This window comes from Peromyscus maniculatus, chromosome X, assembly GCF_049852395.1.
Source record: "Peromyscus maniculatus bairdii isolate BWxNUB_F1_BW_parent chromosome X, HU_Pman_BW_mat_3.1, whole genome shotgun sequence".
In the NCBI taxonomy this organism is placed as follows: domain Eukaryota; kingdom Metazoa; phylum Chordata; class Mammalia; order Rodentia; family Cricetidae; genus Peromyscus; species Peromyscus maniculatus.
Genome location: NC_134875.1, coordinates 394,030 through 406,839, shown reverse-complemented (window position 1 = coordinate 406,839; position 12,810 = coordinate 394,030). Strand labels below are relative to the sequence as shown.

At 37.3% G+C, this 12,810-nt stretch overlaps 1 protein-coding gene across 6 annotated transcripts in view; it reads right to left on the bottom strand.

Annotated features, from left to right (window-relative positions):
- Nucleotides 1–243: 243 nt before the first annotated feature.
- Nucleotides 244–12,810, bottom strand: part of Tmlhe (trimethyllysine hydroxylase, epsilon) — a 113,359-nt gene continuing 100,792 nt past the window's right edge. For 4 of the 6 annotated variants that reach the window (XM_076562257.1, XM_042268777.2, XM_042268775.2 and 1 more), the window contains 3 exons: nucleotides 9,603–9,839; nucleotides 1,533–1,671; nucleotides 244–925 (listed from right to left, as the gene is read on the bottom strand). In XM_076562257.1, coding sequence (XP_076418372.1) covers nucleotides 794–925; nucleotides 1,533–1,671; nucleotides 9,603–9,839 — 508 coding nt within the window. In that variant the 3' untranslated portion in view covers nucleotides 244–793. The remainder of the gene's footprint in view (nucleotides 926–1,532; nucleotides 1,672–9,602; nucleotides 9,840–12,810) is intronic. The other 2 variants (XM_042268778.2, XM_076562259.1) reach the window with 1 other exon arrangement.

The following is a 12,810-nucleotide window of genomic DNA, read 5'->3' as shown; positions in this document are numbered from 1 at the left end:
TGGCCAGGACACAGTGGGAATGTAAATTAGTATAGTCTTTATGGGAAACAGTACAGAGCTTTCAAAAATGTTAAAATATAAAACTACTGTATTATCCATATGCCCTTTCTGGGTATATTACATACCAAAGGAAAATTAAACCTGTGTGTCACAGCATATCTGCACATCCATGTTTGTCAATATATTATCCATAGTAGCTAAAATAAGGAATCAACCTTGTTTTCCATTAACAGGCAACAAAAATGTGGCACAATGGAATACTATTCAGTTTATTCATTAAAAAGAAAAGCAATATCCCATCATCTGTTGAAACTGGAACTGGAAAATATCATAGGATATATTCAAAATAAAAGTAAGCACATATTATTAGTCAAATGAATTATAAAAGATGAAAAATTTTTTACATATGTTGCTTTATCAATACTTTATCATTTCTAGAATGCATTGCATTCTGATTTAGCTGAAGACAAATTACATAATATTATTGGTTTCCTTTTAGTATGGCGAATACATTTCTTAAGTACAGTGTTTATAATTACATCAAAAAGTTTAGGAAAAGAGTAGGATCATACTATAACTTGGGAAGATAGCTACCCTACTAGATGGCTGACATTAGATAACTCAGAAGTCCCCTTTCTTTAACAGGTTTCTCCTAGTAAAGTAAGTAAAAGCTTCTGTTTTATGGAATGGGAAGGAGACAATGTGAAACAAATTTTTATACAATACTGTTGTGTTGATACAAAATTCTGGTAGCAGGGTACTAAGTGTACTCATAATCCCAGTGCTTTCAATTTTAAGCATGAAGCCCCAAGAAACGAGCAGTGTTCAATACATCATCTCTTGTTAAATAGCAGCCACAGAGTTGGCGGTAACCAGTGAATGATTCCCTGCCATGAAGGACTCGCCAATTGTCTATAAATAGTACCTGTGAGTGTATAAAAAGAGAAAACAATCAGAACCAGGGCAAATCATAGGGAATCTAAATCAGAAGAGATCACTGAAAGATTGTTCTATGGGTTACATTTGGTGAAATATTTTTCTTTTGAAGTTAAGCAAATTAAAGGGAAAATAAGTTGTGTCTAACCCTATAGCAGGCTAAATAGCAATTAAAAAGAAAATAATTTATACGTTCTGCACCTGGGGAGCTTATATTCTTTGAGCAACTATCTTTTCTTCAAAGTAATTCAGGTTTCTTTCTTTATAATCCTCAGTTTATTCTTTCTCAATTATATTTTGTGTAAAGCTGAAGATATTATTTAGTTAGAGAGCATATCAAGGTTTAAAATGGAATTATTAAGTTGGAAGGATCCTAGCTAAATCCCTTCATCATTAAAGTAAGTGTCTGATGTGTAGAGATGGTATGGTGCCTGCTTCCAGATCATCAATGAATGAATGGCAGGACCAGGAACAATATCTAGGACTTAAAAAATCTTTTTCCTTTGTAATATGGTGGCACATATTAAACAAGTATTATTCTTCACTGATTTCTTGTGACAAGTTTACTTGATACCTTTATAGAGTTTAGGGCCTACCTTTCCAGGCTTCAGTTTGACCCAGAGCTCATTCTCAGGCTTTCTCAACTCAGTTGTTAGGGTTCGGTGTGCTATATACCAACGATGGACAACATCATAAGGCACGGTGTTGATGACAGCCCGGTCATAGTTGTTGTACCTTATATGGAATCATGAGAAATAAAGATCTCCGACACATGATAAAGACATTTACTGTTTACTGAACTGTTTTAGATAATGCTGTCTGTTTGTTCTATACTTGAAACAACAGTGAATCAATACACTCTTAGGAATACAGCATCAGAGATAGGAATTCCACCATCGGCTGGTCATATTTTGGTTTTTCTTTGGAGACTCTGGGGGTGGGGAGTCAAAGTTAAATTTCAGCTGATTTCTCCCATCTCAGGATATGGTGTTTTATCTGAAGTGTGTTTCATGGAGTAAGTACTTACTGGTCAAAGGGTACGAAATCAATAGCAGATTTGAATTTTTTACATTAAAATAAGGAGGACAACATAAGCTGTATAAACAAAGCTATCTTTAAAAAAACAGAATAAGATAATTCCACAAGTATTTCCTTTTATGGGAAATACTAGAGTATTTACAGAGCAAATATAGAGCAGTAGACAATTTTACTCAGAGATCTTTATTCAGTCTATTATTCATTCAACACTAGCACTTACATGAGCACCTGCCATTGCCAAGTAGTTTATTAGGAAATAAATATGTAATGATGAACATACGAGACATGATCCCAGCTTTTGGGAAGTTTATATTCTATTAAAGATGCAAATTTAAAAATGCAACAAATATAAATAAGATAATTTCAGCTAGCTACAGATGCTGTGTGAAAATACCGTGATATGTGTTTAAGGGTAACTGGAAAATTTGTTTTGGGTGCTGAAGGAATTTTTGGAGAAGTGGCACTGGAGCTGGTGCCTGTATGAATAGAAATCAAGTATATGACAAGCTGAAGGAAGTGCATTAGGCAGAGAGAATAGCAAATACAGTTTTGGGATACAAAGGCATTTTATTATGTTTACAGACCACCAAGCAGGCCATGTGGCTTGTATTAAGTAAGCAAGGATAATTATGACTGAAGAAATTAAATAGAGGAAGTAGCCAGGGGCAAGATTATATATGTAGTCATGAAGGGTGTGGTAAGGCCTTGGAATTTATCTGCTTACTATGAGGACCACTGAAAATACTTAAGTACGATGTTTTTCTGTTCAGCTGTGGTACACATACCTCTAATCATAGCACTAAGGAGGCACAAGCAGGTGGATTTCTTTCAGTTTGAGGCCAGCTGAGGCTACATAGTTGTACCATGTCTAAAAGAAAAGGTAATGTATTTCTACATTGGATAAGGGAAATTAATTTTTATTGAAGTATACTACATATAGAAAAACACACAAATAAATCTTGATGAATTTTTATGATGGCGTGACATTCAAATCACTACTAATGAGATACACCAATTATTGCCAGAACACTAACATTTTCTTGAGCCTCTTTCCAGTCACACTCTTTCTCCTACCCAAGGGTAACTACCATTCTGATTTCTATTACTAAATGTTGTTTATAAAAAGTTTCATAAAAATGGAATCATTTGGTATTTCCTCTTTTGTATCTGGCATCTTTCATTTAATATTATATTTATGAAATTCATTTAGTAGTATTCATTATGGGTGCTGTATGGAATTTAATTGCATAACATAATTTATTCATTCTACTGTTAATGAACATTTGAGTAGTTTCCACTTTGGAACTATTATAAGTAGTGCTTCCATGAACATTCTATTACTTATCTTGGTAAATGTATGTATTCACTTTGTTTGGTATAAACTTAAGGATGGAATTTCGGGTTGTAAGGTATGTGTTGTGGAATATTAGTTTAAGATGTGTTACATTTGTTTATACTGTAGAATAATAGTTTAAGATGTGTTACGTTTGTTTATGCTGTGGAATATTTGTTTAATGATACAAAGATGTATTGCATTCCTTTATGTTGCATTTGTTTAACTCTGCAAAGCTGTGTTACTTTGCTTGCCTAAAACACGTGATTGGTGTAATAAAGAGCTGAATGGCCAATAGCTAGGCAGGAGAGATAAATAGGTGGGGGCTGGCAGAGAGAATAAGAAGAGAAGAAGAAGAGAAATGAGGGAGATATGCAGTAAAGGTAGATTCAGATGGGAAAAAAAACTTTCAACAGGTTCCAGTGTGTTTAAAAATGTGCACAGGGAGGGCTGGAGAGATGGCTCAGCGGTTAAGAGCACTGGCTGTTCTTCCAGAGGTCCTGAGTTCAATCCCAGCAACCACATGGTGGCTCACAACCATCTATAATGAGATCTGGTGCCCTCTTCTGGCCTGCAGGCATACATGCAGACAGAACATTGTATACATAATAAATAAATCTAAAAAAATGTGCACAGGCTTAAGAAAGAAAAGAGAAAGAGTATAAACAGTCATAGAAAAAGGAAGAGTTTAAAAATAATAAAGTCTTTAAAGAAAGAGTAAAAGTAATATAAAAGAAAAAAGCCACATAACAGTGGGAAATACACAGGGAGTCTGGATCCTATATAGTATTGTGTTGACTTTGAATTTTTTGATTGCTGATAAGCAAACAACAGCTGCTAAGAGACATAGAATTGAAAGAGGGACTGATGAAATAAACCAGCCTGGATATTTTAAGAATGCCTTAACTTTAAAATGGAACTAAAAAAAATGCATTGCTTTGGAGAAGGTTTTGCTTTTATTTCCACAGGAAATGAGAGGCTGTGGATTCCTTCAGGGTTGATATGGATCAGATTTGATCAGGGATAATCTCCTGAATCTTGACAGGTGATATCTGTCAACAAAGCCTGGTCTTCCTAGGACCTGAACATGATTTCAATTTTCTCAGGGACCTCTAAAGATGCCTTCATCCAGACAACAGGAAGCAATCTGTAGAACATGATGCCCACATTCCCAAGAGATGGGATGGATGGTTGTTGATTATTTGGTAGGATATGGATGTTTGTTATCATTTAGGAAAATATAGGAATATAGGATAAGAAGACAACTATTAATCTCAGATATTATGCATTGGCATGGATTTTGGTATATTGTTACAAATTTAAAGTTATTTTTGTTATACTGTACATATGTTTCTACTCTTGTTTGGGGTATTGTACTTATGTAGCTCATTTAAAAATGCAAATGTATAATTAAGAAATGAGGTTAGTAGTTAATCTATAATAATCAAACTTGTAGTCACATTAGGTATGTTTTCAAGGTCAAACATATATTTTAGACAGATAGATGTTTTTTCAAACACTTCAAAGACCTACAGAATATGGTATTTAAGATACTTAATAATATAGCAATTAAGATATTAATGTTCAATAACCTAAGGTTTTTCATGACAATGAGACACATCTACTCCTGGCAGCAGCAATTAACTTTATAAAAGGATGATGGGCACTGAAGAAACTCCATATGGAGTTTGCTTTCAATGTCACAAGGCTAGCCATTTGGGCAAGAAATTGTTCTTGCCTTGACTGCTGACAGTATGCTGTACAGACTGGATAAGAGAGACACAGGAAAAGGACTGTTGAACTCTGCCAAGACAAGGCAGGACAGTTCTTTGAGATTCCTGCTTCACAGAAGAATCTGCTAGATATTCTGCAGGACACAGAGGAAAGCAACTGATGAGATTTACCAATACAAGGCAGGACAGTCCTTCAAATTTCTGCTTCACTGAAAAATCTACCAGATATTCTAGGCTTGTAGACTGAAGATGGATATCCCAATGTTGCAGAGGAACTTTGGGTGACTTCCAGGCAGCCAGATGTCTCTGTTGTTAGGTAATATTACATCCTTCTGGGGTTGTTGGTGGAGTTAAAGACTAAATATTTAGAGTTATAGTTTTCCTTAGTTACGATAGAAAGTAAATTAGGTGTAAAACTTTAGAATCACTAAGATAAGATAGATAATAGAGTATTTTCTCTGACTTTGCTAAATACAAATGGACTGAATATTTTAAATATAATTCTTCCTTGATAACTGTTTTTGTTGTATGTGGTTTATTATGTTAAAGTTAAAACCTTTTACTTTTATTTAGACAAAAGGGGGAAATGTGGAAAATTGGTTTAAGATGTGTTACATTTGTTTATGCTATGGAATATTTGTTTAATTATGCAAAGATATGTTGTATTCTTTCATGTTGCATTTGTTTACCTCTGTGTTACTTTGCCTGCCCCAAACACCTGATTGGTCTAATAAAAAGCCGAACAGCCAATAGCCAGGCAGGAAAGGGATAGGCAGGGCTGCCAGGCAGAGAGAATAAATAGGAGGAGAATGAAGAATGAGAGAGAGTGAGGAGCAAGAAAAGGAGAGGAGGATGCCAGCAGCCAGCCACCCAGCCACACAACCAGCCATAGAGTAAGAAGGAAAAAAAGACATATAGAATAAAGAAAGGTAAAAGTCCAGCGGCAAAAGATAGATGAGATATTTTAAGAAAAGCTCACTAGGAATAAGCCAAGCTAAAGCAGGGTATTCATAAGTAAGAATAAGTCTCTGTGTATTTATTTGGGAGCTGGTTGGAGGGCCGCCACAGTGTTTAAAAAAACAAACTACATTTTACTACAGGTATGTATATTGTCAGATTTTAGTAGACACTGCTAAAGGTCTTCCTTTCAAAGAGAAATAATGGTTTCAGATGGCATTTGTTGCCTTTAGTATATAGCATAATTAGAACCAATATTCTTTTTTCTCATATGTTAAATAAATACTTGCTTAGCGGACCTCACAGGACCACTATCAGTGAATCAAATGAAAGACCATAATGAGTAATGCTTCCTCCCAGGCTTTTAGGAGCCATGTCCATATGAGGAAGACAGTGAGGAAACATGGTGTTGACACTCAATACTATTTCTAGAGGATTTAGTCCTATATACTTGGAAGTTGTATAAATACTATTTTATTGGCTTATTTCTCTATCTCAGAAGGAAAACTGTTATTAACCACCTTTTAGACATAAGGCAACTGAAACTTGGAAAGAATAAATCTGCCACAGCTTACTATTTTAGGTAATTGGATCTCTCTAATATTTTACTCATTGTTGATAGCACCATGCAGATAGAATTATCCAATTCCTGTGAACACTTGCTCATAAGGCTTTCCTTAAAAAGTATCTATAACAGTAGCTAAAATTAATACAACTGGCAGCACCAAGTACTGGTAAGGACTTGAAGCAGATGCAACTTTCATCCTTTCTTTATGAGGGTATAAAATGGTACAACTAGTTTGGCAAAACATTACTTACTGAAACTAAACATTCTTGGATTCTATGACATATCTGTGCTATTCTGTGATTATTAACACTGATTTTCAAGTTGACAGAATCTAAAGTCACCTGAGAGACAGACTTTTGGGCAAATCTCTAAGGGTGTTTCCAGAGAGGTGTAACTCAATAAGGAGGCCCCACCCTGAATGTGGATGGCACCATTCCATGGGCCAGACCCCTGAACTAAATATAAAGGAGAAAGTTGGATGAGCACCAGCATTCATATCTCTCTGCTCCCCGACTGTGGTTTGTAACCTGCTACCTCACTCTCCCACTATGAGCCAGAATAAACCCTTCCTTCCCTGAATTGCTTTTGTTAGGTATTTTGTCATAGCAATGAGAAAAGTAACTAATACACATCCATATGTACTTATGTGGTTGAAATGAAAATATACATTCACAAAAGTACTTTTATGGAAAATTTTATAGCAATTTTAATCATAATGAAACTAAATTAGAAACAACTTAGATATAATTTTTTATATCTTATTTATATCTTATCATTTAAACCAACAAAACAAACAGTGGCTTCCTTTGGGGCTATATATGCAGGGTCTGACAGGAAAATAGAAAGGTACTTCCCCTACTGAGGATAATATTTTAAATATTGATATAGATTCATGACACAGAAGTATATTCATTTCTCAGATCACCATAAGTTTATATTTAACATTTTAAAACATTATTATATATACTTTTCACTTGAAAACAAAATGGTATAAAACCATACTGAACTCTATTTTATATAAATATTAAAGTATTTTTGTAGTGGGTAGCCATTCCAGCTTGGATTTGGAAGTTCCAACCCCCATTGAGACTCTGGCAACTGTCACGCCTATGAGGTGGGGTCAGGGGAGGCGCCTGGAGACCCGAGATCTGGATGGGCCAGCGTTCTCTCTGTTCTGGGACCCTGAACGGTGGAGGTGGACTGAGCAGAGCTCCAGGGAACACCACTGGACTGCGATACACCTTCCCAAACCCCGCAACCTACCTATCCATTAATTTGTAAGTTACGCCATTAAATATCCTTTTAACTATGTGGAGTGGCCTTAATAATTTCACCAATATATTTAGTGTGAGATATATCTACAATATACTTTAAAATGCTTCAAAAAACATGATCAATTGATGGGTGGATAGATGGTGACTTAGGGTTTCTTTTGCTGTGGTGAAACACCATTACCAAAACAACTTGGGGAGGAAAGGGTTTATTCAGTGTACACTTCCACATTTCTGTTTACCACTGAAGGAAATCAGGACAGGAACTCAAACAGGGCAGGAACCTGGAGGCAGGAGGCCATGGAGGAGTGCTGTTTACTACTGGCTTGCTTCCCCTGACTTGCTCAGCCTGCTTTCTTTCTTCTTCTTCTTCTTCTTCTTCTTCTTCTTCTTCTTCTTCTTCTTCTTCTTCTTCTTCTTCTTCTTCTTCTTCTTCTTCTTCTTCTTCTTCTTCTTTTTTTTTTTTTTGGTTTTTCGAGACAGGGTTTCTCTGCGTAGCTTTGTGTCTTTCCTGGAGCTCACTTGGTAGCCCAGGCTGGCCTCGAACTCACAGAGATCCGCCTGGCTCTGCCTCCCGAGTGCTGGGATTAATGGCATCAGACTGCTTTCTTATAGAACCTAGGACCACCAGCCCAGGGATGGTACCACTCACAATAGATTGGACCTTCCCACATCAATCATTAATTAAGAAAATGCCTTACAGGTTTGTCTACAGGCCAATCTTATGGAAGCATTTTCTCAATTGAGATTCCCTCCTCTCAGGTGACTTCTAGCTTGTGTTGAGTTGACATCAAAACTAATCATGACAGATGGGCAGAGAAATGGAGGGTTCCATGATAAAACAAGAATAGTAATATCTTAATGGTAAGAAGTTGGTGGAAGGCTGAGCTTTTCCACATTGATTTTAATTTTCAATGTGTTAAGGTGTTCATAATAAAATGTTGGACATACTTCTTATTTTATATAGTGGGTATACAAGAGATGACTGAGGGAGTATTTCTGGGAAGAACTTATCCAAGAAAAATGAGTTACTATTGACATAATTCCTTCTGCCTTCCAGGGTAAAGGATAGAGATGACAACTTATATGATATATATATATATATATATATCATTATATTTATACATTATATAATATACATCTACACATACACACAGCACACACACACACACACACACACACACACACACAGGCTTGACTTCGATTTCTTGATCCAATGCTGAGAGAACCAACCCTTGAAAAGTGTTCCTGTGACCTTCACACATATGCAATGGTATATATACACTTACATATTTTCACACATAAACACACAATAATAAATAAAATTTTAAAAGATTTCTCTAGCTACAACACAAAATGTATAGAAGGTGGGTAAGGGTGAAATCAATGGTACTGTGTAGAGGTGATGGTGGTCTCACACAAAAGGTGGTATTGTGAATAGGAAGCACTGGGTACTTTGAGGAAAAATTATTAGGTAAATCTAGTTAGACTGGTTGCAATAGTGTGAGGGAGATAGACTGGTTGAAGGTGGCTTTTAGTTTTTTCTTTGGGCAATTTGGTGGATGTATCATTCAATGAAACATGAGCAAATATGTAGACAGGTGAGCTTAAGGTGAGTGGAGACTCTAAACTAGATTTTGAATATGATACACTGTATGTTCTATAAGACAGCCAAATGATGATTCTAGGAGATAGGTGGATATATTAGTCAAGAGCTTGATGTATAATAAATATATCACATGGGAGAACAGTTGTTTGGTACTCACCTGATCAAATAGAGCTCTTTATTCCATGGGTAGATATTTAAGACTGGCCCAACCCCAATCATGTGGTTGTGACATTCTCCAACATTTTCAATATACTCATGTTTCAATGGCACTTTGCTGAGGAGTTCAAATTCCTTAGGTGCTTTTTGAAGTACTTGTTGTGCTGCATAGAATCCATCTACTAACAGTGTCCTGCCACCTGTTCCTTCATGTTTAAGACAATGAAATACTTGAATGCTAAAGAAAGCAAAGTAAATTCTTTTGTTCAGTGGATAAAAGAAAACATAATGAAATTATAGTATATTATATCAGAAATGACTACTGAACCTACTTTGGTAATTTTAATGAAGAAAGAAATCTATTTCCTAATTGGTTTTCCCTTATAGAAAGTTGTACCTTTTTTACTCTTAAATAATATTACTACATATTTATTTCAAAAATGTATAATATGTATTAGGGTATATATATGCCAGGAAAGACATGGGAATATAGACATGAACAAGATATAGTATCTGTTTTGAAGAAGATCATAATCTAGTAAGAAGAGATGAAGCTAAAGCAAGTAACATTTGAATAAAAAAAGTTTTATACAAGTTGTAGTGAGCTCGAGTAACATTTGAATAAAAAAATAAAGTTTTACACAAGTTGTAGTGAGCTCCATAAAAAAGATAAATATTTATTTTAGTAGGAAAGGTGGGGTTTTTGTTGTTGGTGGTGTGTTTTTCCATTTGTTTTATTTTGTTTAGACATGGTCCCATGTATACCAACTTGGTCTCAAATTTACCATGGAACTGACAAGGATAGCCCTCTTAAGTTCTGGGATTACAGGCATATTGCTGTGGATATCGCTCTGTATAAATAAAATGCTGATTGGCCAGTAGCCAGGCAGGAAGTATAGGCGGGACAAGCAGAGAAGAGAATTTTGGGAACAGGAAGGCTGAGTCAGGAGATGCCAGCCGCTGCATGAGTACCAACATGTAAGATACCAGTAATGTGGTAAGGTATAGATTTATAGAAATGGGCTAATTTAAGATAGAAGAACAAGATAACAAGAAGCCTGCCACAGCCATACAGTCTGTAAGCAATATAAGTCTCTGTGTTTACTGGGTTAGGTCTGAGCAGCTGTGGGACTTGCAGGAGAGAGAGATTTGTCCTGACCGTGGGTCAGGCAGGACTGGAGAAGACTCTAGCTACAGCATATGTCACCACACATCAATCATGAAGGTGCTGGAGACTGAACCCTGGGCTTTGTGTATGGTAGGCAGGTATTCTACCAACTGAGCTACATCTTAAAACAAAACAAAACAAAATTTTGTTTTAGTTTTACTTCTTTCTGTAATGGGGGGGGGATTTGATTTTGTGTGCCAATGCACACAAGGGTAGGTAAAAAGATAACCTGTGAGAGGCACTTGTCTCTTTCCACTATGTATTAAATAGGGTTACTATTGCTGTGAAGAGACTCCATGACCACAGCAACTTTTTTTTTTTTTTTTTTCCGAGACAGGGTTTCTTTGTGTAGCTTTGCACCTTTCCTGGAACTCACTCTAGTCCAGGCAGGCCTCAAACTCACAGAGATCCACCTGCTTCAGCCTCCTGAGTGCTGGGATCAATGGCGTGTGCCACCACTGCCCAGCCACAGCAACTCTTATGAAGAAAACATTTAATTGGGGTGTGTAGTTGGAAGGTTCTCTGGTCCTGCCCAGTCCTGCAGTCCCTCAGCTGTTTATAAAATAATCATTCAGAGGCTTAATATTGTTTACAAACTGTATGGCCTATGGCAGGCTTCTTGCTAGCTAGCTCTTATAACTTAACCCATAACTATTAATCTATAAGTTGCCACATGGCTGTGGCATTACCAGTCTGCTGGCATCTTGATGCTCCTTCCATGGTGGCAGCTAGCGTCTCTCTCTCTGCCCTTCTTCTCTCTTTATCTCTGCTTGGATTTCCTGCCTGGCTGTAAGCTTTCTTACCATGGGCCAAAACAGCTTTATTTACTAACCAATGGGAACAGCACATATTCACAGCATACAGAAAGACATCCCCCAGCACTTCCCCTTTCCTATCTAATCAAAAAGGAAGGTTTTAGTTTTAATATAGAAAAATTATATTTATAAACAGTTATTAAGCAAGAATTACAGTTAAATCTAGTCTATCCACAGGTGGGGTCAGAGAGCCTTCTGACTACAGGGGTGGCTCGCTTACAGTTTTAGAGGTTCAGTACATTATCATCATTGTGGTAAGCATGGAGGTGTGCAGGCAGACATGGTGCTGAAGCTGAATGCTACATCTTGACAAGAAGGTAGCAGGAAGTCAAATGAAAGTCACACTGAGGGAAGCTTGAGCAAAAGAGACCTCAAAGCCCGCCCCTACAGTGACACACTTTCTCCAACAAGGCTACACCTCCTAATAATGCCAGTCTCTTTGGGGGCCATTTTCTTTCAAACCACCACATATTACATGGTTTTTAGGGCTCAAACTCAGGTAACCAGGCTTAGAGGCAAGAACCTTTACCTGATGAGCCATCTTGCCAGCCACACTCAACTTTAAAAATGCCAATATTTAACAATTTAAGAGTATTCTGTGGTTCTCTATGCTACAATAACAGGAACTGCATACTCTTTTCCTTGAATATGCCTTGTTGATTTATACCACTATATTTGGTTATGGTTTGCCTCTTCCTAGGGTCCTTTCTCCATGCTTCAGTATCATTCCAGTTCAATTCTTGTTCATTATTTAAGACTAAGCAAAGCTCTTTATGTTTATGGACATCAACATAGACCCCAGCTGTGATGGAACCAAGACCCAAATATGGCCAGAAGCAGCAGCTTGGGCCTGGATGTCACGATGGCCCCAGGTGGCAGCACAGGCACTCAGATTGGCATGGGCTCAGCAGCAGCATGATACTTGGACTCAAACATGGCCCCAGGTGGCAGCACAGGTCTCTCAGATTGGCATGGGCTCAGCAGCAGTGTGGTCCGTGGACACCAACATGGCCCTAGGTGGTGGTCCAGACTCTGGGCAATCATATGGCTTTCAATGGTAACAGAAGCCACAGATCTCAACATAGACACTGGCTGTAGTAGGGCTATGGACCTAAACATGGCCCTTGGCAGCAGCTCAGGTCTGGATGATGCCATGGCCGTGGGTGGCAGGGCAGACCACTCAGGTTCGCATGGACCTGGCAGCAGCACATTCCTCGGACCCAACA